This window comes from Rhinoderma darwinii, chromosome 1, assembly GCF_050947455.1.
Source record: "Rhinoderma darwinii isolate aRhiDar2 chromosome 1, aRhiDar2.hap1, whole genome shotgun sequence".
Classification (NCBI taxonomy): Eukaryota; Metazoa; Chordata; class Amphibia; order Anura; family Rhinodermatidae; genus Rhinoderma; species Rhinoderma darwinii.
Genome location: NC_134687.1, coordinates 172,692,596 through 172,720,184, shown reverse-complemented (window position 1 = coordinate 172,720,184; position 27,589 = coordinate 172,692,596). Strand labels below are relative to the sequence as shown.

Sequence of the window (27,589 nt, the reverse complement as noted above, 5' to 3'; positions counted from 1 at the left end):
CAGGTATATCAAAATATCGTCCGCATATAGAGAGATTATTTCCTCCAAGTTCCCATATTTCAAACCCCGTATGCGCTCCTCCTGTCTTATGAGACAAGCTAATGGTTCCACCGCCAGAGCAAACAGCAATGGTGACAGTGGACACCCATGGCGCGTTCCCCTAGCCAACGGAATCCTTGCAGACAGCGCTCCATTCACCCATATTCGGGCTGTAGGAGCCACGTATAGCAACTGCACCTACTTCACAAAATTAGGACCAAATCCCATCTTACCCATAACCTTCCATAAATACCCCCATTCTACACAATCAAACGCTTTAGCAGCATCTAGTGTTAGCACAGCTCTCCCCACAGGGTCATCCGATACTGCCTGAAGATTGAGGATATCTCGCTGTGAATGACAGTTTACGCCTGCTATGCTGTAAATCACAGAGACGCTACAGAAGTGGTCAGGAGAATGAATACACATCACGTCCTGGCTGGAGGTAATGTATATTCATTGTCATGACACATGAGTAGCGTTATAGTGTGTTTATGTGACTGCAGATAGAGATATAGCTATATCACTATCTGCAGTGTAAATGAATGGAGAGAATTGTATGACGCTGATTGGTCACTGATTGGTCAGCATCATACACTCCTCTGTACAATGCCCACTTGGTCATATAGTAAAGTTGTTCATTGAGAAAGTCATTAGCATAAAGCTAATATAGGTCATAACTCCGTCACAAATTATCGTTTTTCTAAAAAAAAAAAACACTGCTGTAATCTACATTGCAGCGCCGATCATATCATGTACAATATAGGCCACTTATAATGTGGTGACAGAGCCTCTTTAACCTGTGGTTTCAGATGTCTTATCAGAATTAGCCGTCATGTATGTGTAAATGAAGAATAACACTCTTCCTGACCATTACATGACTTGTATCCTGCATTTTTCAGCAGTTTTACCCTCTGCAGGCTCCTTCACTAATTGTCAGTTGTTCCATAACTCAGCTCTACAGTGGGTGGATACTATCTTCTATGATGTCTCCTATAGACAGCACACAGAGAGACGAGCAGATCCTGCTCTCCTATCTCTCTCATACACTCATAAGCAGCAGGAGCATGGAGGACATTATACAGCAGTAATGAGTAAATGTGTTGATGTGGATCTATGTGAGACAGTAGGAAACTAGAAGCAGCAGCATCTGTGTGTGCCTGTGTGTCTCTCTCTCTCTCTCTCTCTGCAGCAGCTCCCTCCTCCCCTCTCCATAGACATCTATCAGCAGCAGCCGGATCAGACTGGCCAACCAAAAAACCAGAGGATCCTCCGGTGGGCCCAGGCTCTAATACAATAATTGGCTTAAAGGTCCAGCAGAAGACGACCCCCATTTGGAGCTCTCTGGAGCCAATCACTTGCCACTAGGGTCGATTTCTTATGGGATGATTCACAAATTACCTAAGAGATCTTATTGATTATATGTCCTGTGTGTACAATGATAATAGCAAGGACTATGATAAAATGAAAAGTGGACATGTACATGTTCTATATAGATGGAGGGTGAACCCTCAGAATCATCTCCTCTGGTGGGTCCGAGGAACCTAAGTCCAACGCTGGGCAGCACTTGTAACCTGATTCCTCAGTGAAGATGAAAATCTGTCTCATCTCTGCCTCTCTCAAGACAGATTTTAGCAGTAAATTGAGTGTAAGTGATTAGTGCATGAGGCAATGGAAAGGGGAAGAAGAGTCTGATAAGTGAAGAAAGGCATTTTTCAGTAATAAGACATATTACACAGGTTCCTATCTTCGCTTGTACTATTAATTACTGGAAAGTATGTTGACAGTGACTCTTTAAGCATCATACAATAGCTGACATTCGTTTATGGCTTCTCCTAGTAATGGACCCTAACACCTTAAGTAATACTTTACATGTATTTGAATTCAATAATAAATGACTATTTAGCGGCTTGATACAATGAAACACAATGGAATGCAGTAAAACACATGAATATTTTTATTATTTTTGAAAGCCAATGGTCAAAAACGGAAAAGATGAAATGTGCTTTTATATTGGACAATATCAATAACTGAAAAGTGTAACAAACGCAATTAGAATTCAGTAAAAGATTTTGGTGGAATCCAGTATTTTCTGCTTTTCTTGTCTCACTGTAGCAACCTTCACACTACAGTGATATCATAATTGCTAGTTTATTATAATGTTTTGTCTTGTAGATATTTTAATACCATGTTCTCATAATGTTAATTTATATAAGCCACAAGGAATTACTGTAGTGTTTCATACTGGACAGCAGCCACATGTACACTAACCATTACAAAGTTACAATGGACTGTGTTTTAGGCAGGCATGTGTCCTTTCTAATTGGTCTAATTTAATAATACTGATCTCCTCTGCACAGTTTGAGAAATATCTAAACTTCATAGATCTGGTATTCATAATTGAGCTCTCAGATGCATATGGAAGTTGCCAGTAATTGGCTGAGCCAAAATTCTGTTTTCTACAAAAGACTTTCTTGACAAAGAACAGGATATAGTGTAATTCTGATCCTGCATAATTGATCATCATAAGAAAATGCTATAGCTTGATTCCCTGGACACGATCTGCACTACTTTCTATGTTAAGAACCCCATATCAATGCACAGGAAACTCAAGAAATATGTATGGATTTTGTTAAAGCATTTTGACTGAATACACAAACAGAGATTATTTCTACATAGATAATGTTCATACAGTTTGTAAAATCAGTGGGCATGCACTGTTACAATAGTAAATGTCTTTTTTTTTTTTAAGAAATGTCACAAAATATTTATTTACACAGATAAGCTAAGCCCCAATAGCTCCAGTTCAAATATACATATTTCCTTTCAGGTCAGTGTTTTATGTTCTCCAGTACCGATGACGCTAATAAACGTCCCCATCTTGTACCAACTGCAAACTCAGTCTGTTGGAACAGCGGCCTCTTTGCCGAATGCTTATATTTTCTGGCAAATGTGTAGTCTTGATTTTGAAGAATATGTGGCATCTTTCCATACTTTACAAGACAGGCCTTTAGCACAGTCACATCTCTGAAATATCTCCAAGCCATGAGAGCCCTTTTTTCTTAGTTTTGTGCAAACCTCCCCTTGACGTAATACAGGTTTACAAATTTTGGTCCAGAAATGTCGAGCGCAGCAAAAGCCTTCGATGCAGTCAGTTGACCGCAGACAGGGATCTCCTTCATGTCCTGCCAAGAAGTACAGAAGAGGTTGACTGTAATTTTATTAAGGATCTACAGTAAAGTGCACACTAACATGCATTTACACAATTATTTCTTCATTAACAACAGCCTGTATAAAGCAAATTTAATTATGTGTAGGCTTTCTGCATAATCTCACTAAGAATGGTTTCACATATAAAAATTGTGTCCAGACAGTTTTTTGGTTTTGCCTGGGGTGATCACAACTGATGACAAAGCTATGCTCTTTGTGCACATGTGCGGCATCTATAAGCCTGACGGACAAAAAACTGGCTTAATAGAAAACTGTAGGATCCGTTCTGTCATCAATTTCCATCCAGTGGAGTATAAAAACAAGATTGGAGAGCTGGACATATAAAGGAGGCTGTCTCTGGGTTATTTTTGACTCAGATCTTTCCTTTACTCCTCACATTCAATCACTTTCACGCTCCTGTCATTTTCACCTCAAAAACATCTCCAGAATCCGCCCTTTTCTTACAGAGGAAACCGCCAAAACTCTCACTGTTGCTCTGATTAACTCTCGTCTTGACTACTGTAACTCATTACTAGTCGGTCTTCCCCTCACCAAACTCTCCCCTCTCCAATCTATCCTCAATGCAGCAGCCAGGCTCATATTTATGACCAACCGCTACACCAACGCCTCTAATCTGTGCCAGTCACTGCACTGGTTGCCCATCCCCTTCCGAATAAAATTCAAACTTATTACTCTCACCCACAAAGCTCTCCACAGTGCTGCACCTCCTTACATCTCCTCCCTCATCTCTGTCTACCACCCTACTCGGGCTCTACATTCTGCCAACGACCTCAGATTAAAATCCTCCATAATCCGAACCTCCCACTCCCGTCTCCAGGATTTCTCTCGTGCTGCACCCGTCCTCTGGAATGCGCTACCCCAGACAATCAGATTAATTCCCAATATCCACAGTTTTAAACGTGCCCTGAAAACACATCTATTTAGACAGGCCTATAACATTCCCTAATCTGACTCCTTTCCATGGCCCTCCTTTTAGATTAGTCATCAGAATAAGATTCCCTCACACTCCTTCTCTTCATGTCCGTCATACACGGATACTGGCTGGTGACCGGCTCATGCAGCTTTATGTGCACCACCCCATGTGTATAAAAATGGCTGGACTATTGTACTGAACAAACACGGTTACACTTTGTGTCTCCCTTATTTCCTCATAGATTGTAAGCTCTTGCGAGCAGGGTCCTCACTTCTCAGGTTTGTTTCATGTTCCCTCTAAATTGTAAAGTGCTGCGTAATATGTTGGCGCTATATACATAAAGATTATTATTATTATTAAAATTGCGCCAAAATGTCACCAAATTTGTTCAAATATTTGTGCAATTCTTGCCAACCACACTCTCTAATTTCAGTAGTTCATTTATGCCATTATGTATAAATGTGGGCCTATATCCCTTAATAAATTCTGACTAGATATGAGCTAATTTCCTGAAATTAGTTTCAGGTCTGATTTGGTCGAATCGGCCATCTGATTCAAAGCGGTCCGCATAAATTCACTGTGAATCACAAGTGGATAAAGGGGATATATGGCACTTACTAATGTACTGTGTTATAAATTCGACCCCAATTTATTTAATCTTGAAGTGCCGCCCCTAGGTTATTCAGACCTCCTCAGCGGGCATCCTTCCGCTCTCGTCCAGAAAATGGCAATTGATGTAGGGTCACATGACGCGACACCGTCTATCAGCGTCTTCGATTGTAATGCACTGTGCCTATGCTATCTTCCAGTAGCACAAGCACAGAGGAAAGTATTATATAAAGCTTTCATTTGTACTTGTGCACCAGGAAACTAATGCAGTGCACTACACTTATGGACATGGTCGTGTCACGTGCCCCTCCATCAGCATCCATTTTTTGGTATTAGAGTGGAGGGGCTGCCCAGGGAAACGACCTAGATAAGCAGGAGGCGGTGCTTCAAGATTAAATAAAACGGGCAGAAGTTCTAAGCATGGTATATTAGTTAGTGCCATATATCCCCCTTTTCCACTGTTTAAACAACATTATATATAAAGCAGCTAATAACTGCCATTTTGCTGCAATTTGTGCGCTGTGAAGCCAAAAGGTTTCGGATTTAAATTCAATTTGTGAAGAATTGATTCACTCATCTCTAATCATGAATACTAAAGGTGCAGCAATATTAGTGCAGTGTATAGTAAAAGTGTCATATATCAATAGTGTAGTATGCATGACACATTCACTGTATTGTGATACCAATGGTAGCATGTGCAACTGTAACTTTATCCCAATTTGTCACAATGCTGAGAATGGCACAATGTCACAGCAATCACTATTTGGAGGGAAATTATGCAATTCATTGATAAATATGGTTTCGTTTTCTCGCTTCATATTATCTAATGCATTTTTATTGTGTTGCACTGATTGACTATTGAGTAACAATATCAGTTAGGACTCATTCAGACAGGTGTAATATGGATGCATTTTAGCATCAATATTACAGCGGGAAGCCCCCACCTGACTGCAGATCGAATTACCTTAATTACCATTACTACGGCCGTCTGAAAAATTATTAAGACTAGTTATTGTGCCTAAAATCCTCTGAGACGCAGGATGGAGCTGTTACTGATCATATCTAAGTTCATAACTTAGGTGTGATCGATAACAGGACCCTCTGTCACTGAACCCGTCAGTCCCGCTGACCTGACGGATTCAGGTTTCAGCGCAAGATACCGCTGCTCAGTATACAGGATACAAAGCAGCTGTATCTCAAAAAGTAAAAATAATTTTTAATAAAAAGTAATTAGATTGTTTCACCAAACACAGTGATACACATTTTTATATAAAAAAAAACCTAAAGTTTTTAAAGGTGTACATAGCCTTTAAATTACTCAGCTCTTTGGCTCAATGCAAAGTAACCACTAAATGCAAAGAAGGGTCAAGAAAGCTTGGCAGGACTTTAATCTTACTGTTGAATTAAACATATTTTTATAAAAATATGTTTAAATGCAGAACTTCTTTAAATTACATTTATAATCTAACCTTTTATATGTGGCATTTTGGAATGATGCCTTCCTATGTTCTGCCAACCCATATCCTTGTTAGACATGTGACTGTTCTTCTTTGGGCGTCCTTCAAGTTCTGGAATATGAGGTGTCAGTATGGTTTCAGCTACTGGGATACATATACCTGTTAAAAAAGAAAAAAACATAAATTTCTCAGTTGTCAAAATATCATAATTATACTGTATAAAAAAAAGTTTAGATTCCGCTATAACTAAAAAAAAAAAGTGAATTATAAAAATAACATTGTAATTGTATGACCAACAAATAAGATATAAAAATTTGCCTAATTTCCATGGGTGGGAAAGGGTGTTTTTCAAAATGCATTAAAACGATTGGCCTTTACAGGCCTTTATACAAATACTAGTGACGTCACACTGGTACGGATGGAGATTGGTTGGAAACATGTGACGTTAGATTTCATCATCGTACATAGCACACATAGTACGCTAGTGGTACTCAATCCCTGTTAACCTCTGCAGAAAGAGATCTCACTCATTCTGCCATGTCTACATAGGGAGATACGTCACTCGACTCTTCTGAGGTTAGATGTTTTATTTACCCTATATCATTTTGTGTTGGTTGAATCATTGGTTATATGGTTCACTTTTGTCAGTTTTTTTTTTTTTTTTAAGCTTTCGGTCCCTAGTGCAGTTTAGTAAGTGGTTGGTTACTTTCACAACATTTGTGTGTCTTTATTAGCTAGTGCTGAAGTGCGGTAGCTGTTTTGTAAACCAAGCAAACCCTTATAGAGTAACTGTACTTTCAGAAATGTTTTTTGAAATGTTATAGAGAATTACAGTATTAGATTAGATATTTGGTAAGTTTTAATCGGTGGTGTTCTGGGCACCGAGGCCCCCACTATTGCTGAAACGAAAGTGCAGTAGCGCTCTACCCCTTTAACTGGTGTAGACTCACATGTGGATAGAGATGGAAATGTAGGCGAAAGACAATGAAAGAAGAGATCTGATTCGTTGATATCATGAACTGATTCTTATAAATAAGCTGCATAGGGTGCAAAGTAGAAGATTTCACATACAGAGTGGATTGTTTTAGCTTATTGTAGAAGTGTAGGGAGAAGGAGAGCGAAAAATATTGGAAAAGAAAATGAATAGAAAGAAGTGGAACAAAAAAGTGTGGATAAAATCATAATAAATAATATTTGAAGGGAGAGACGTAAATTAAAGATCCTGGGCCCCAATCCAAAATCTGTAATAGGGCCCCCCAACTACCATTTGCCATTTATAAAACTGGGGTCTTCTTATATGGCAGAAAACTCAAGACCCGAGTGCAACTGCCATCTCTGCACCCCACATAGATATGCATTTGATTGGAGGAACAGGTTGTATTCAGTTTATCACAGGAAGAAAAAGAAAAAAATACAATAATAGTGAATAATGATCCCTGAGGACACTACAAGAGTTGATGATTTTTTTCAGAGAGGGTCACAACAGATCTAAAGAAAAATAAAAAAAATAAAAAAACATGAAATAAAAAAATAAACTTTGAAAAAAGTGGATAAATGAAAGGATCAGCATAACAAAAGAGGGGTCTGTTTCCGGGAGAGGTAAGGGAGTTGTGTACAGATTTTCTCTTTCAAAGCTTTTACGTGTATAAAAAAAAAAAAGAATGAAAACCCACAATTTCCCCACAATCATCACAATTAAAAAGCTCAATTCTTTGCAAATGATGTGCAGAAAATGACATTGCAGCATGCTTCATGGCAAGACAATAAATATGGTGACCACCCAGGCAAATAATTAAAATGCAAGGCATTTATTCTGTTCTTGAAACATTATGTCTAAGATGTCTTGAAATATTCCTTCATTTGAAGAAACATATGGATATATTTTGAAATATTTCAGACACGACATCAGTTTTTGTTTACTTTCCCTTTGCGTTTCGTTGTTACTCTCCATTATATTGTGACAATTCATTTACTGCATTTTACAGATTTTTAGATGTGGTACAAAAAAATTAGTAAAATCATGTTGTAAAACTTAGACTACTCTATTTCTTTAATAATTTATATTTGATAGTCAGCAATGCAATAATGTAAATACATGGCACCCGACAACAAACCATATATACATGTTGACATCTCACTGTATGGGACTTATATAATATAATAATGTGCTGTACTGAATATTCATTTATATAGTGAAATCACCATTTGTACGCACTGCCTTGCTTGTGGCTGCACAGCTCACGTGGCATGGGGGTCTATGGGTATTCCAGGCATTTGTGCACAATTACTATCGCTACCTATACTGTATAATATGACACAACATAGTGACCCGGCATTTGTGCTACGCCTCTACGTTTTCACTTTTTTGCCGTGCAGTAGATACAAATGTCTGACTTAAAAAAGAGGTAACATGAGATGACACAATTAAGGCTGGTTTACAACATATGCAGTTTGACTTGCAAGAGCACAAAATCCTCTACGTCTTATAAGGAAAAAGTACATTTAAAAAGTTGTGAAAATCTTTTATCAACCATATTAGACTTGACACTGCCAAAACACGTATTACAAAGTCCAGCACAATTTCCACTGAAATATGTATACATCTGTCGCTTTCATTGTAGTAATCCGCAGCAATAAACCACTGGCATTATTTCTTGAGTGGAAAAAGTATCGGTTAAAGTGTACCACCAAAAGGGATATCCTTTGGAAATTTTATTTCATTATATTGCCAAAATATTTCTAGATGTTATAGACTTATACCATAAGAAATAATCTATGGCATGGTGTACTCAAGTTACATTTAGTTATCTTGGGGTTTTGGCTTTTTGGAACACTTAAAGCCAATCAATTATGTGAAATCTGAACACTTGGATAGAAGTTATAACAGGGACCTAATGCTCTGTTAGCTATAATAAATATTTTTCCACTGCTATTCCATTATGAGCACGGGCTCTTTCAAGTTGTGCTCTGTAGAAATAAGGGAGTTAAAAGCTCAGTCTATTGAGAATGCCATGCCGAGTGGCTGTCTACCTAACTTTTCCTATGATTTCTATTGGTAAACCCATTTCTTGGCTCATCATTTTCAAGGTTTGAGTAGCCAAATAACTGGTTAACACATATATAAGTGATTCTAGGTTATATATGTAATTATATTACCTAGAAAAGAAATTGAAGTATATAGTAAAATGCAAACGTCCTGCCCTCAAGTTTGGTTGTATATAGTACACAGTTGATAGCACTGCATTACATACGTACTGTAAATTCTTAAGGTTTTATTCCAATGACATAGTAATATTTCCATTTTTATTTCCTACCTCCTGTCTAGATCTTCCTAGTCTTTCATACATTCTCTTTTACATCACATCGTTAGTTGTATTAGGTGTTGTTTTGTTATCTATCTATCTATCTATCTATCTATCTATCTATCATCTATCTATCTATCTATCTATCTATCTATCTATCTATCTATCTATCTATCTATCTATCTATCTCTCTATCTTTCATCTATTTTCTCATGTGTAGGTTCTAGTATCTATATTCATCTTGCAAATTAATGAGGCAGTATTTTGCTTCAAACTCCCACTATACATAATAAATGTTATATTTTGACAATGTAATTACAAAACTTCCAATAACTGGTAACTTAAAAAAACACTTTGTGCCAAAAAAAAGTACATGAATTGGTGATTTAGACTTGCTTTTGGTTATACGATAAGGCACGGGAGCCAATCAAACAAACACTTAATTTTACTGATAAATGTGCAAGTAATAATAATAACGACAAGTATTGAATTAGGCCAGAAGTTGTCCTCATCCCACTCATCTTATTACTTACCGTTGTTGCAACGATTCCCGACACAGCACATGCCATCTCTATGGCAACGTTTCTTCTTTCTTCGGCAGATCATGCATGAGGAAGGAGCTTGGTGAGGACTGTAGCAATATCTTCCAACCTCACATTCTTTATCACTAACACAGGGATAAGCCTGAAAAAAAATCCACAAAGAAAATGCTCAATAGACATCTCAAATTAAACCTATGTAAACATGTGCCTGTGTGTTGATCTCACAGCTACAAGGGGATTATTTCAATGTTTTATGTCCATAGACAGGAAACATGGGATACGTCTGTAGATACCTTCATATGTATGAACAATCCATGGGGTTCCCAATTGGGGTTCCCAATACATTATAAGCAATAGATGTGCTTTGTTAAAATAATGAAAATAATGTCTAAAACCATAGTTAATAATTGTATAAAACAAACTGATTTTCAAGCTCAAGTGTCAGAAAATATGGATACATAAGTCACGCCAGGGCACGACTCTGAACACTATATTTTTCAATGAATTCAATAAATTTATAAGTCTGCCCCATAATGTATATTTTTAGCAAGCTACATAAAATTATGATGTCACTAATATTCCATAAAAAATATCTTTTTACTCTTACAATTTATACAGCTTGCTATCGTTACTGCTGGTTAAAAAGCGATTTTACTGAGCTAACAGTAACAGCAGGTGGTATTTATTGCTACAGTAGTGATCAACTGCTCTTACTCCGCAGCTTTTCTCTCCAGTTTCTTTTCATTTTTACACAGAAGAATAATTTCCTATAGTTTTTGTTGGCTCCTGAAGGTTCTACATTACATTAGTAAAAGTGTCTTTGTTTGCCAAGGAACTTAACTTCTATGCCAGTTTAGCTGGGAGGTATCAGGGCTGACACTAAAGTATTTTGGGCTCTTAAGCTGAGAGAAGGTGCCAATTGGGCATAACAGAAGCAGACATTCATTAGTTCTTGTACTTGTCTACATTAAGTCTGTAAGATTGGTATCCGCTCATTATAAGTTTGTATAAATGTGCTAGTGTTACCTGGTTTTCTTCTTTTTTGACATTGTGACCGTTCAGAGTGCTATGGTTATGTACCGTATCATGTGAATATTTGGAAATTTTTCTGAAAATTTGTGCATGAAAGTTTATACTACTTAAAAGGGTTTTCCTATAATCAATATTTATCATCTATCCACAAGATAGGTGATAAATATCTGATTGGTGGGGTTCCGACCTCTGGGACCGCCACTGATCACGAGAACATGCATACCTTGCTGTTCCTGGGAGCCCCATAGGAGTTGAGCAGTAGTGAGCATGCTCAGCCACTGCTCCATTCATTTCTATGGGGCTGAAGATAGCATTTAACTTAACCTATAGTAGTGCAAAGTGTAATATTTTGTATGGGGAAGACCAACATGTAAAAAAGTATCTATTTCTGTTTAAAAATGTGTACTAAGAAAAATTCATTGTGCAAGTCTGCCATTGGGGGTCCTTTTCTGACACCAAAAAATCTGAATGAATCCCATTGACTTCAATGGGACTCAATTTAGTTAAAAAGATCAGTCATTGTCCATTGACAATATACAGGGTGGGCCATTTATATGGATTCACCTAAATAAAATCGGAATGGTTGGTGATATTAACTTCCTGTTTGTGGCACATTAGTATATGGGAGGGGGGAAACTTTTCAAGCTGGGTGTTGACCATGGCGGCCATTTTGAAGTCGGCCATTTTGTAACCAACTTAAGTTTTTTCAATGGGAAGAGGGTCATGTGACACATCAAACTTATTGAGAATTTCACAAGAAAAACAATGGTGTGCTTGGTTTTAACGTTACTTTATTCTTTCATGCGTTATTTACAAGTTATGGGTGACATTATGGGTGTCAGGTCCGAGCATTCCTAGACGAACAGTTTCCTAGAAAGTGGATTGGTCGTCGTGGGCCAGTTGAATGGCCCCCTAGGTCTCCCGATCTGACCCCCTTAGACTTTTATCTTTGGGGTCATCTGAAGGCAATTGTCTATGCTGTGAGGATACGAGATGTGCAGCAACTGAAACTACGGATACTGGAAGCCTGTGCTAGCATTTCTTCTGCGGTGTTGCTATCAGTGTGTGAACAGTGGGAGAAGAGGGTTGCATTGACAATCCAACACAATGGGCAGCACTTTGAACACATTTTATAAGTGGTCAGAAACTTGTAAATAGCTCATGAAAGAATAAAGTAACGTTAAAACCAAGCACACCATTGTTTTTCTTGTGAAATTCTCGATAAGTTTGATGTGTCACATGACCCTCTTCCCATTGAAAAAACTAAAGTTGGATACAAAATGGCCGACGTCAAAATGGCCGCCATGGTCAACACCCAGCTTGAAAAGTTTCCCCCCTCCCATATACTAATGTGCCACAAACAGGAAGTTAATATCACCAACCATTCCCATTTTATTTAGGTGTATCCATATAAATGGCCCACCCTGTACAGAAAAACATTGCATGGATGGCAACTAGGGGGGTTTTCTATCCATTAGGGAAAATTGGATGACCTATAGAACAACTGAAACCAATTACATCTCATGTCATCAGTCGCTTCAGTTATTTTGTTATGTTTCATCCATCCTATAATAGAACAGATGACTATATTGCAAAGTGTGAAAACTTCAGCAAAAGTCCATTACAAAATCTTCATGTTAAAGCGCATGCACACTGGCTCGAAGCCTGTACAGCAGTGCATAGGACCTGTACATCCATTAGTATAGAGCTACGTATATAACCTTCGTACACTGCTGTAGAGGATCTATAAAACTCTGAATGTATAAACATATTCTCCCCTAGAAGAAGTGCTTATATTGGAGAATACCTCTGTACTCTGTCTGATTTGGGCAGAACCCTACAGAAAAAAACTCTATATCCCTCTGCATTAAATGGGAGGCATACAGTGGTACAGTAGAGAGCTCATAAACCCATATGGAAGTCACCTGAAAAGGTAAGTAAGCACTTAAGGCTTTCAAGCTTTGAGCATGTGCACTTCCCATAATATAAGACTTAATACATATGATGCTGGTGCTCCTAAGAAGTAATATATGGGTGCACTTATAAAACTGAGCAGCCACCCCCTTACCCAGATTGTAGGGGCGAGCGGATAATTGACACTTATAGTAACCTGATTTGCTTTACCCAAAAAGCTACTATTTGGCTAGTTTGAATTAATCAAGTAGATAAAGAATGAACTAGGAAGTGGAACTTATATTAGCCTTTTTCTATAGGAAGATGTCCTTTTTTTGGTGATATGTATGTAGCTAGTGACAGTTTTAGTCTTTTTTTTTTTTTTGCAGAAATATTAGGCCATTGCCGTGTCTTGACATGTTTTCAAAATAAGCACCTCCACAGAAATTAAAGGGGCTGTCTCAGCAAAAACTGGTGGCATATCGCTAATACATTGACTACAATGCCCAGAAATACCTAGGCAGAGTTGAGAGGAGACAAAGTGGCACAGCGCTTTCTTTACATTGGTGGCCTCAAACCATATAAATAGTTTTATTATTATTCTTTTTCAAGTATTTATGGTTGTTATTATATGTTCTTTATAAAATGTCACTTTTCATAATTTTGGTTGCTGCTTGCTTCTTTACTCATCTGCCAGGGTTTGCGAAGCTGTGACATTACTTTTAAGCTTTGTGTTCTTATTCTTCAAGCATATCCCTGTTGCTTCACACATTAGTTGTAGCTGGGCGCAGATTCATCGCTTTACAGCTGCAAATGGTTACAGGGCGATGTAGTAAAGGATGATGGGTGTCAAGGAATCTTAAAGAGGCTCTGTCACAACCTTATAAGTCCCCTATCTTCTACATAATGTGATCGGCACTGTAATGTAGATTGCAGCAGTGTTTTTTATTTAGAAAAACTATAATTTTTGATGAGTTATGATCTATTTTAGCTTTATGCTAATGAGTTAGTTAATGGACAACTGGGCTTGTTTTACTTTTTGACCAAGTGGGCGTTGTGAAGAGAAGCGTATGATGCTGACCAATCAGTGACCAATCAGCGTCATACACTTCTCCCCATTCATTTACACAGCAGATAGCGTTCTTATTACATCACTATGTGCAGCCACATACACACACATTAACGTTACTGAAGTGTCCTGACAGTGAATATACATTACCTCCAGCCAGGGCGGGATGTCTATTCAGAATCCTGACACTTCTGTAGCATCTGTGTGAGATTTACAGCAAGGCAAGCGTAATCTCGTTTTAAATGACATGTTACATTGTAATCTCACGAGATTACGCTTGCCTTGCTGTAAATCTCACTGAAACGCTACAGAAGTGTCAGGATTCTGAATAGACATCACGTCCTGGCTGGAGGTAATGTATATTCACTGTCAGGTCACTTCAGTAACGTTATAGTGTGTTTATGTGGCTGTACATAGTGATGTAATAAGATCACTATATGCTGTGTAAATGAATGGGGAGAAGTGTATGACGCTGATTGGTCACTGATTGGTCAGCGTCATACACTTCTCTCCACAACGCCCACTTGGTCAAAAAGTAAAAGACGCCCAGTTGTCCATTAAGTAACTCATTAGCATAAAGCTAAAATAGGTCATAACTCCGTCAAAAATGATTGTTTTTCTAAATAAAAAACACTGCTGTAATCTACATTACAGGGCCGATCACATTATGTACAAGACAGGGCACTTATAATGTGGTGACAGAGCCTCTTTAAGAGAGTGTTAAGGAATATCTTCGACTTTGCATGTCTTCTTGCCTTCATCTTAATTGCTGCACATTATTGACTAGTATAGTAAGGAGACGCACTTGATGGCAGTGAAATTATGTCAGATTGTGTAAACAATGTTAGGAAATAGGTATTTAGCAATGGAAAAATGTGCCTGCAACATATGGAAACTATAACATGGTAATCCATAACAATAATGAAGTAAAATCTTAAATAAGCTCTGATGCTTCAATTTGACTAACACAGGAACAATATATGAAAAAAATACCTTGACCTGTATCCAATCATGTACTGGAAGAATCCTAAAGAATACTGTATTTACAAGAGTATAGACTGCAGTGCACATATATTGAATTTGATCTAATGTTATATAATGTTATAAAAAAAATAAGAGTAGCAGAAAAGAAAACTGCATGCAGCTCTGGACTGTAACATATACTTGAACGCAGTGATCTGTAATTTTTTGAGTTTATGAAAAGGGTTCTCCGACTTATAGAAAAATCACAGTGCAAATGACTAAGGATAGCAAATTGCCACATACCCACCTTTCAAATAAGCTTCTGCTACTGTGCTGGCGGTCCATGGTCCCCTGTTGGTCTTTGTTTATTTGTCCGCAGCAATGACGTGTCATATGCAACACATTATCGTGGCAGCCAATCACTGGCCACAACATGTGCTGTCAATATTGACATCGCGGAGATCAGTGGCTGCAGCAGTCACGTGTCAATTAAAACTTGTCCTTGCTCTGGCCAAGTAAACAAAAACTAGCGGGGGACCAGGGAACATCAATTTAAATAGATCTACAAGATCTACAATCAAGAAATGTTTAAACTCCTTTCACATCACGTTTATTGACTCTATCAGAGGAATACATTTAGATAGGGATAGCATGGTCGCGCAGTGGTTATTAATGTTGCCTTTCAACCCTGGGTTCGAATCTGACCAAGCATTCGAATCCGGCCACATCAGTATGGAGTTTATATGTTCTCCCCATATTTGCGTAGGCTTCCTACAGGTTCTCCGGTATCCTCCCATACTCCAAAAACATATGGATATAAAATTTAGATTGTGAGCCCCACTAGGGATAGTGAGTGGTGACAACTTCTTCACAGCACTGTGGAATATATATGCGCCATATAAGCTACATGACAAAAAAAATACCCCAAAAATATATATACTGTGATGCTCCCATTTTTACAGAACAAACACATGACAAAAGAGTGTCTTCTTGGCATAAGTTTGGCAGGTTAACATATGGATACTTTTTTTGCTGTATAGAATAACATAATCTAGCATGTTTTTAGTACTGTGAAAAATGTATATGATATAGTAGAAGTTTTGTTTTTTTTTACAATAAAACTCAATGGTAAATGTAGGCCATACAGTTGCATATAGATTTGCATACATTTTCATATACATTTTTTATCCATGAGAAAACGATATGGTTATAAATTTGAAAGGGCCCTTAGAGGTTTGTGCATGCAGCTGTTGATGAAAATGGGCTGTAATACAGGCTGTAAGTCAGGATCAGTGCAACATAACTAAAACCAAAGCATTTGCAATGTTTTACATTTGTAAACATATGTAAGCTGGGTTTACACATAATAGTTTACTAATAAGACCAATCCTATCTCATTAGTTGCAGAAATATTTGGCAGATAAAGTATTTTAAACATAGCAAAATATCATTCCCCATTATGGGGGTCTCCTTCAACTGCGTACTATGCGGCTTTAGGCATCATGGAGCCTCCATATTATTATAGAGAGAAAACCTCGAATACGTTGTGTGATGGAGCATATCACAATATTTTAACCTTACATCCCGAATAGTGTCTATATGTTTCTATGCTGTACAGCATATGAGTGTATGTGTGTATATATAGGTCGGTATGCCTGTCATATGACTGCATGCATATAAAATAATGCAGTTCAGGTATTAGATGAAATAGTTGAAGAACATTCATGATCACAGTATGTGTGAGGTCTGGGTTTTGTTCATTAACACAATGATTTTGGAAAAAGAGCAAGATCTTTCTGTTTTTGCAGGTGTTTTAAGTGGCGTGACTGTTGCTTTCCTGCTTCTAATGTGAATGTATGTTCATTGCATATCATACAAGCCACAATTCCAATGCTAAAAATAATGGGAATGTGAAGAAAATCTAAAGTACAATACTATTATAATTTCAAGGCAATATTAAGAAGGATAACAAGGAATTTTTTGGAATCTGGATCTGCTTATTTTAGCTAAGGATCACAAAAGCAACTGATTAAAAAAGATAAGCAGGTTCACATCAAGATGAGAGAATTTCATTAATATTGGACATAATTCTAAATATGTATGACCTCTTAACCAACAATGAGCTAAAATGTGGTTTTGCATACTTGGTCTTAGGCCATAACCTCCAAACCATTCTGCTCGGTCATGTATTTAAAGAGAGCTGAACCAAGTAAAGATAATATAATTTTAGAATTTTTTTTGCCTTCTACCGAGTGTCTTTCCAGTAATTGTTTATTACATTTAACAGCTCACAGAGGTATAAAAAAGCTAAAAACAAACAAATATAGTATTAAACCTGTTGTAGTTTAATTGCAAACAGTTTGAAAGGTAAAAGATTAGATACGATTTATGTCAAAGTGGGATAGATATGGGGATAAGTGGAGAGTTAAAGGGCATCAGGAAGGGAGGGATTAATTTGATTCAGGTCATAAATGGCGCTGATAGCAGAATCTTTTTTTTTTTTTTAAAACAGTTCCATTAGTTGAGTGGACAGGGGTAGACAGAGTTGTTTCTCCATTGAATGTGAGAGTTCTACAGAGCAGATTATGTGTGAGTTGCATGAGGGTGCGTGGAACAATTCATTTTGGAGCTTTACCTGCTGTTGTGGATGTTGGAAGTTGAGGCTCGGTACTTGTTGCTTTGTCAACATCATGACTTATGGTCTTGCTGAAAGGGTAGGAAGTAAAAAGAAGTTGAGGGGAAGGGGAAGATGGTGGTAAGGCAATGGGGAGGGAGGTCAGCAATAGGGACACATTCTTATTGCTTACATTGTATATAATTTACATATATACAGTTAGGTGCAGAATTATTTGGACAGTGACACAATCTTCATGATTTGTGCTCTGCATGCCACCACATTGGATTTGAAATGAAACAACTGAGATGCAATTGAAGTGTAGACTTTCAGGTTTAACCCGTTAGTGACCGGCCCATAGTCTTTTTACGTCGGTCACTAACGGGCCTTATTCCGATGCCATAGACTTTTTACGTCGCGGCATCGGAATAAGTAAACAGAGCAGGGAGCTGTCAAATCTCCCTGCTCTCAGCTGCTAGAGGCAGCTGAGAGCTGGGAGCGTCCCTGCTCTGCCGGGTGAGATCGATATTAGTATCGATCTCACCCATTTAACCCCTCAGATGCGGTGCTCAATAGCGAGCACCGCATCTGAGTGGTTTTGGAGAGAGGAAGGGAGCTCCCTCTCTCTCCCACCGACACCCGGCGATAAGATCGCCGAGTGTCTGTGTCTGCGATGGCAGCCGGGGGCCTAATAAAGGCCCCCAGGTCTGCCTGGAGCGAATGCCTGCTAGGTCATGCTGGAGGCATGACCTAGCAGATACCTGTCCGTTTTAAACGGACAGGCATAATACACTGCAATACAGGAGTATTGCAGTGTATTATAATAGCGATCGCAGAATCACATATTAAAGTCCCCTAGTGGGACTAGTAAAAAAGTTTAAAAAAAAGTTTAATAAAGTTAATTAAAAAAAAATGTGAAAAAAAATGAAAAACCCACTTTTTCCCCTTACAAACAGCTTTAGTATTAAAAAAAAAAAAATAAAGTAAAAAAGTTACACATATTTGGTATCGCCGCGTCCGTAACGACCCTGACTATAAATCTATAACATGATTTAACCCGCACGGTGAACGCCGTAAAAAATTAAATAAAAAAAGATGGAAAAATTGCTGTTTTCTGTGAATCCTGACTTTAAAAAAATGTGATTAAAAAGTGATCAAAAAGTCGCATCTACTCCAAAATAGTACCAATAAAAACTACAAGTCTTCCCGCAAAAAAGAAGCCCTCATACAGCTGCATTGGCGAAAAACTAAAAACGTTACGGGTCTTCAAATATGGAGACACAAAAACAAATAATTTTGAAAAAAAAAGCGTTTTTACTGTGTAAAAGTAGTAAAACATACGAAAACTATACAAATTTGGTATTGTTGCAATCGTAACAACCCGCTGAATAAAGTTATTGTGTTATTTATAGCACACGGTAAACTGCGTATATTTAGGAAGCAAAAAAGAGTGGCGAAATTTGAGATTTTTTTCTATTCCACCCTCAAAAAAAGTTAATAAAAGTTCATTAATAAATAATATGTACCTCAAAATGGTGCTATTAAAAAATACAACTTGTCCCGCAAAAAACAAGACCTTATACAGCTATGTCGACGCAAAAATAAAAAAGTTATAGCTCTTGGAATGCGACGATGGAAAAACTTAAAAAATAGCTTGGTCATTAACGTCTAAAATAGGCTGGTCATTAAGGGGTTAATTCAAGGGGTTGGTCAAAAATATCCTGTGAAACATTGAGGAATTACAACCATTTTTCTACACAGCCTCTTCATTTCAGGGGCTCAAAAGTAATTGGACAAATTAACATGACCATAAATAAAATGATTTTTTTAATACTTTGTAGAGAATCCTTTGCAGGCAATGACTGCCTGAAGTCTGAAACCCATGGACATCACCAAAAGCTGGGTTTCCTCCTTAGTGATGCTTTGCCAGGCCTTTACTGCAGCCGTCTTCAGTTGTTGCTTGTTTGTGGAACTTTCTGCCTAAAGTTTTGTCTTAAGCAAGTGAAATGCATGCTTGGTCGGGTTGAGATCTGGTGAGTGACTTGGCCATTGCAGAATATTCCACTTCTTTGCCTTAAAAAACTTCTGGGTTGCTTTCGCAGTATGTGTTGGGTTATTGTCCATCTGTACTGTGAAGCCACGTCCAATCAACCTTGCTGTATTTGGTTGAATCTGAGCCGAAAGTATATCCCTGAACACTTCAGAATTAATCCGGGGCTGTTTTTGTCTTCAGCCACATTATCAATAAACACTAGTGACCCAGTGCCTTTGGCAGCCATGCATGCCCATGCCATCACACTGCCTCCGCCATGTTTTACAGAGGATGTGGTGTGCTTTGGATCATGAGCCATTCTTAGCCTTCTCCATTTCTTCCTCCCATCATTCTGGTACAGGTTGATCTTAGTTTCATCTGTCCAAAGAATGCTGTTCCAGAACTGGGCTGGCTTCTTTACATGTTGTTTGGCAAAGTCTAATCTGGCCTTTCTATTTTTGAGGCTGAATAATGGTTTGCACATTGTGGTGCACCCTCTGTATTTGCTCTCATGAAGTCTTATTTCTATGGCAGACTTAGATACTAATAGACCTACTTCCAGGAGAGTGTTCTTCACTTGGGTAGATGTTGTGAAGGGGATTTTCTTCACCATGGAAAGGATTCTGTGATCATCCACCACTGTTGTCTTCTGTAGACGCCCAGGCTTTTTGGAGTTCACGAGATCACCAGTGCGCTCTTTTTTTTTCAAGAATGTACCAAACTGTTGATGTGGCCTCTCCTAACATTTGTGCTATCTCTTTGATGGATTTTAGCCTAACGATGGTCTGTTTCACTTGTATTGAGAACTCCTTTGACCTCATGTTGTTGGTTCACAGCAACAGCTTCCAAATGCAAATGCCACACCTGGAATCAACTCCAGACATTTTACCTGCTTAATTGATAATGGATTAAGGAGGGAATAGCCCATGCAGCCCATTAAATAGCTTTTGAGATAATTGTGCACTTACCTTTGGTCCCTTGAAAAAGAGGCAGCTACATATTAAAGAGCTGTAATTCCTAAACCCTTCCTCAAATAAGGATGTGAATACCCTCAAATTAAAGCTGAGTCTGCACTTTAAGCCCATATTGATTATATAACTGTATATTCAATATGTTTTAGTAAACAGCTAAAATGACAAAACTTTTGTCACTGTCCAAATAATTCTAGAGCTAACTGTAATAGATGTAAAAATTAAAATAACTAAACAGTTTTTTTCTCTTTTAAGTGGATTAGGTCAAGACTTTAAATCGGATCAGTCAGTTAAATATGTTTCCCTAGGTAAGGGCAGCATATTACAGTTCGTTCTCCTGTTAGCCAAAGATCGCGCCAGTGTTTTCATAAGGGGAGCGCTTCTCACACTTCTTCCTACCTCTCCTCACCATGCTCAGCAATGACTGATAGCTAGTTGCTGTGTATCTGCATATATAGCAGTCTGCCAATAACTGTGAGGAGGTTGAGGATAGATGGGAAGATGCGGGGGGAGCGCTCCCTTTATGGATACACCAGAAAATTTGTATCCCTTGACCCAGTGCATTCAAAAGAGAAAGAAACAGTTTAATAATTTATTTTTAAATCACTCAAGCCAATATGTTATTTATGAAAGCACTTACTAAATACTAATACATGGGTACAAGGAACCGGTATTGCATAGGTAGTCTAATATAAAGTGTACAGACCGCATAAAAAAAACAACAGATTTTACCAGTGAATTGTGAGTGATCAGTGCAGGAGGCAAAGGAGAGCTTGTGAAGTGTCTGGTAAGTGGAGAAAGATGCATTGTTCTTTAGTAAAACATATTACAAAATTTCTTATCTTCGCTTATACTATTGATTTGTGGGGAAAAAATGTAAAGGATAGTTACTTTTTAAATATTATTGTAAGCATCATTTCTACCAAGCACAACAATGTTCAAATATAACACCTATACTTAACTTTATTCATTCATTGCCAGTTCAGAACTTCATAAAAGTATTTCTTTACACGGATCCTGGGTGTGACTGTGCATTTTAAAAAGCAAAGTTCTCAGAAACAATAATATTTTTCTAACTTTTACTAATGAAAATGCTTTGACCTTTTCTGCACCATTCTTTTGCCACCAATCCACTCAATCCATGGACAACCACACTCCCGGGAAACTTCCCAGTTGGCTTTTGCTTTTGGTCAAAGGGCAATAATGATGGTGACCACGATGCTAAAAAGAATATTGTGGTTGGCAATGTACTGTAGATTTAAGTGAAATATCCCTATGTTCTTTATTCTCCAAAATAACCGCATAATCAAATAAATACAATTTACAGATAGGGCATGTCCTTCTTCAACAGTGTCATAATCCGGCTTCCATTAACACGTATCAGTCTTACTGGATTGCACCACAATATCACGTTTTATATGGTCTACTATGGTAGCTAGAAAACAGGCTACCCCTCAAACAACTGCACAGTTTTTTCTCTGTGACTTTTATAATAAAAAGTAATACAAGAAAACCTCCTTATTGTACTTGTAATCTGTTTCTTCACCTAAAGCAGTACCAATTTAAATTGTAATGGGAAACACTTTCATTTTATTCATATTACTTTTAATGATAAAGACAGCTTATTTGTAATAAGTGCTAATACAGTTTCTATAGGCAATATACAGTATCTGCATATCAATATACAGAATCTGTTTTACATCTCATGATACTTTAGACACAAAAACAGCTAATCACCCCAAAAACCATGTCCCTAACATGTATATTTGATCTGATTTTGCTTTATTTTGCTGACAAAGAACTATACAAGAACCATTAGATCTGCACCACATGTATGTAAACAGAACACATGTACATAGAAGTGAGGGGGCACCATAGCAAATATCAAAATGTACCCCCCATTATGGTGACAGGTTTGCCAACAAGATCAAAAGGCCTAGTTTTGATTTCCTCCGGAAAATGCTTTCCATGACCCTCGAGTCAATTACCCATCCCCTTGTTTGCTAGCAATGCGTTCCTCTAGGAGAGGAGAGTTCTGGGTTGCTTTCGCAGTATGTGTTGGGTTATTGTCCATCTGTACTGTGAAGCCACGTCCAATCAACCTTGCTGTATTTGGTTGAATCTGAGCCGAAAGTATATCCCTGAACACTTCAGAATTAATCCGGGGCTGTTTTTGTCTTCAGCCACATTATCAATAAACACTAGTGACCCAGTGCCTTTGGCAGCCATGCATGCCCATGCCATCACACTGCCTCCGCCATGTTTTACAGAGGATGTGGTGTGCTTTGGATCATGAGCCATTCTTAGCCTTCTCCATTTCTTCCTCCCATCATTCTGGTACAGGTTGATCTTAGTTTCATCTGTCCAAAGAATGCTGTTCCAGAACTGGGCTGGCTTCTTTACATGTTGTTTGGCAAAGTCTAATCTGGCCTTTCTATTTTTGAGGCTGAATAATGGTTTGCACATTGTGGTGCACCCTCTGTATTTGCTCTCATGAAGTCTTATTTCTATGGCAGACTTAGATACTAATAGACCTACTTCCAGGAGAGTGTTCTTCACTTGGGTAGATGTTGTGAAGGGGATTTTCTTCACCATGGAAAGGATTCTGTGATCATCCACCACTGTTGTCTTCTGTAGACGCCCAGGCTTTTTGGAGTTCACGAGATCACCAGTGCGCTCTTTTTTTTTCAAGAATGTACCAAACTGTTGATGTGGCCTCTCCTAACATTTGTGCTATCTCTTTGATGGATTTTAGCCTAACGATGGTCTGTTTCACTTGTATTGAGAACTCCTTTGACCTCATGTTGTTGGTTCACAGCAACAGCTTCCAAATGCAAATGCCACACCTGGAATCAACTCCAGACATTTTACCTGCTTAATTGATAATGGATTAAGGAGGGAATAGCCCATGCAGCCCATTAAATAGCTTTTGAGATAATTGTGCACTTACCTTTGGTCCCTTGAAAAAGAGGCAGCTACATATTAAAGAGCTGTAATTCCTAAACCCTTCCTCAAATAAGGATGTGAATACCCTCAAATTAAAGCTGAGTCTGCACTTTAAGCCCATATTGATTATATAACTGTATATTCAATATGTTTTAGTAAACAGCTAAAATGACAAAACTTTTGTCACTGTCCAAATAATTCTAGAGCTAACTGTAATAGATGTAAAAATTAAAATAACTAAACAGTTTTTTTCTCTTTTAAGTGGATTAGGTCAAGACTTTAAATCGGATCAGTCAGTTAAATATGTTTCCCTAGGTAAGGGCAGCATATTACAGTTCGTTCTCCTGTTAGCCAAAGATCGCGCCAGTGTTTTCATAAGGGGAGCGCTTCTCACACTTCTTCCTACCTCTCCTCACCATGCTCAGCAATGACTGATAGCTAGTTGCTGTGTATCTGCATATATAGCAGTCTGCCAATAACTGTGAGGAGGTTGAGGATAGATGGGAAGATGCGGGGGGAGCGCTCCCTTTATGGATACACCAGAAAATTTGTATCCCTTGACCCAGTGCATTCAAAAGAGAAAGAAACAGTTTAATAATTTATTTTTAAATCACTCAAGCCAATATGTTATTTATGAAAGCACTTACTAAATACTAATACATGGGTACAAGGAACCGGTATTGCATAGGTAGTCTAATATAAAGTGTACAGACCGCATAAAAAAAACAACAGATTTTACCAGTGAATTGTGAGTGATCAGTGCAGGAGGCAAAGGAGAGCTTGTGAAGTGTCTGGTAAGTGGAGAAAGATGCATTGTTCTTTAGTAAAACATATTACAAAATTTCTTATCTTCGCTTATACTATTGATTTGTGGGGAAAAAATGTAAAGGATAGTTACTTTTTAAATATTATTGTAAGCATCATTTCTACCAAGCACAACAATGTTCAAATATAACACCTATACTTAACTTTATTCATTCATTGCCAGTTCAGAACTTCATAAAAGTATTTCTTTACACGGATCCTGGGTGTGACTGTGCATTTTAAAAAGCAAAGTTCTCAGAAACAATAATATTTTTCTAACTTTTACTAATGAAAATGCTTTGACCTTTTCTGCACCATTCTTTTGCCACCAATCCACTCAATCCATGGACAACCACACTCCCGGGAAACTTCCCAGTTGGCTTTTGCTTTTGGTCAAAGGGCAATAATGATGGTGACCACGATGCTAAAAAGAATATTGTGGTTGGCAATGTACTGTAGATTTAAGTGAAATATCCCTATGTTCTTTATTCTCCAAAATAACCGCATAATCAAATAAATACAATTTACAGATAGGGCATGTCCTTCTTCAACAGTGTCATAATCCGGCTTCCATTAACACGTATCAGTCTTACTGGATTGCACCACAATATCACGTTTTATATGGTCTACTATGGTAGCTAGAAAACAGGCTACCCCTCAAACAACTGCACAGTTTTTTCTCTGTGACTTTTATAATAAAAAGTAATACAAGAAAACCTCCTTATTGTACTTGTAATCTGTTTCTTCACCTAAAGCAGTACCAATTTAAATTGTAATGGGAAACACTTTCATTTTATTCATATTACTTTTAATGATAAAGACAGCTTATTTGTAATAAGTGCTAATACAGTTTCTATAGGCAATATACAGTATCTGCATATCAATATACAGAATCTGTTTTACATCTCATGATACTTTAGACACAAAAACAGCTAATCACCCCAAAAACCATGTCCCTAACATGTATATTTGATCTGATTTTGCTTTATTTTGCTGACAAAGAACTATACAAGAACCATTAGATCTGCACCACATGTATGTAAACAGAACACATGTACATAGAAGTGAGGGGGCACCATAGCAAATATCAAAATGTACCCCCCATTATGGTGACAGGTTTGCCAACAAGATCAAAAGGCCTAGTTTTGATTTCCTCCGGAAAATGCTTTCCATGACCCTCGAGTCAATTACCCATCCCCTTGTTTGCTAGCAATGCGTTCCTCTAGGAGAGGAGAGTTCTGCATAGCTTCTTGCCACTCAGCAGCAAAGGTAAGGCATAGGTAAAGGGGTCAAGCAAGTATGAGCCTACTCTTTCCAATGACCATAGTTCCCAACAGTCCCGAATTTGCCGGGACTGTTCCGAATTGACAAAGACAATCCTGGCAAATTACTGTCCCGGATCAGTCCCGGCAACTGGGTACTGCCATATTCTATTGTATCGGGGTCCTCAGGATGCAGATACAGTTAAATACTATGGCAGAGCAGGGAGCCTGCTCCCTGCTCTGCCATTTACTAGACTACAGGCATTAGGCCTACACATTAGGCCTGCAACCTATAAGACGCTGGGACAGGGTCCCTGCGCATGCCGACGCAATGACGTAATTGGTTCGCGCCGGCCTACGCAAGGATCCCATCTCGGCGCCTCATAGAATGCAGGACTGAGGAGGCTGTGGATCTCCGTTCTTTGCAGGAACAGGGCTTGGTGAGTATAAGTTTTTTTTATTTGTTTACAGGGGGAGTGTGGCACTATCTACAGGTGGCTGTGTGGCACTAACTACAGGGAGTTGTGGCATTATCTACAGGGGGATGTGTGGCACTATCTACAAAGGGAGTTGTGTGGCACTATCTATAAAAGGGGGAGTGTGGCACTATCTACAAAGCTGGGAGTGTGCCACTATCTATAAAGGGGGTGTTTGTGGCACTATCCACAAGGGGGGAGTGTGGTACTATCTACAGGGGGTGTATGGCATAATCTACAAGGGGTCTGTGTGGCACTATCTACAGGGAGCTGTGTGTCGCACTATCTACAGAGGGCTGAGTGTGGCACTATCTACAGGGGGAATTTTGGCACTATCTACAGAGGGCACTGTGGAACTATCTAAAAAGGGGTGTGTGGCACTATCTACAGAGGGCACTGTGCCACTATCTACAGGGGGCTGTGTGTGGCACTATCTACAGGTGGCACTGTGGCATTATCTACATGAAGCAGTGTGTGGTAATATCCACAGGGAGCAGTGTATGGCACTATCTAATAGGAGCAGTGTGGGGCACCATCTACAAGGGGCACTGTGTGTGGTTTTTACGCTACCACTAGTAGTGATCAGCACATATCGCCGAGCCCTAGTGATAAAGTGAGACACCACCTGCCTGTATACAGCCAGAAAACCAGAGAGAGATACTGGCCACCATAGTGATTGTCATCCAAACTAGTGCAGAAATTCTGTGAAGAATTAGCCACACCCCCCACATAAACCATGCCCCAATAAGACACACCCACTAGATAAGCCACACCCTAAGTATCCCTGGAAAAAAACAAAAACGTTGGCAACTATGAGTACACCCTTGCATGTTTAAAAATATTGAATGGAGACTACTGCAAAAACATTCCCTGCATCAGCTATATAACATGGCACTGAAACTGAGGAGTAGCTGCCTTTTCAAAAAGGGCTGCACCTAGACATGGGACTCTTGTGCCTGAGGAAAAATCCAGGCCAGCCTATATATCATGCAGTTAGAGAAGAATACATTAAAAAGAGGTACTACTTTACTATATAACATCAAATTCATATTTTTCTTTTATTCCTAGGAAGCGGCTTTATATTAATTATTTTATTCATTCACTTGTTTTATAGTATACTGTTGTATGCTACATTCTATTTTACTTGGTAATGCAAAAATGTAGAAACATATAGATGGGAATAAACCCCAACTTTTTTTTCAGTTTATGTGCATAATATGTGAGCGGCCACCTCTATCGTGACATTAGGGAGCAGGACCCAGCTGCCAGACCCTCAGTGAACTGACTTTTATGAGACGTCTGTTTAGCAAGTCTTTGTCATTATTTAGGGTTATGATTATGATATTTGCCATTTATTTTCAATGCACTACAGCAATATAAAATAGATGGTCATTATTGTAACTCTGAAATATATTATTTCAGGATATGGGAAAC

General features: G+C 38.4%; 1 protein-coding gene across 1 annotated transcript in view; it reads right to left on the bottom strand.

The window, feature by feature from the left end:
- Positions 1–2,018: 2,018 nt before the first annotated feature.
- Positions 2,019–27,589, bottom strand: part of DKK2 (dickkopf Wnt signaling pathway inhibitor 2) — an 81,822-nt gene continuing 56,251 nt past the window's right edge. Inside the window, exons 2-4 of the mRNA XM_075849748.1 lie at positions 10,085–10,235; positions 6,262–6,408; positions 2,019–3,224 (exon numbers count right to left, since the gene is read on the bottom strand). Coding sequence (XP_075705863.1) covers positions 2,974–3,224; positions 6,262–6,408; positions 10,085–10,235 — 549 coding nt within the window. The 3' untranslated portion in view covers positions 2,019–2,973. The remainder of the gene's footprint in view (positions 3,225–6,261; positions 6,409–10,084; positions 10,236–27,589) is intronic.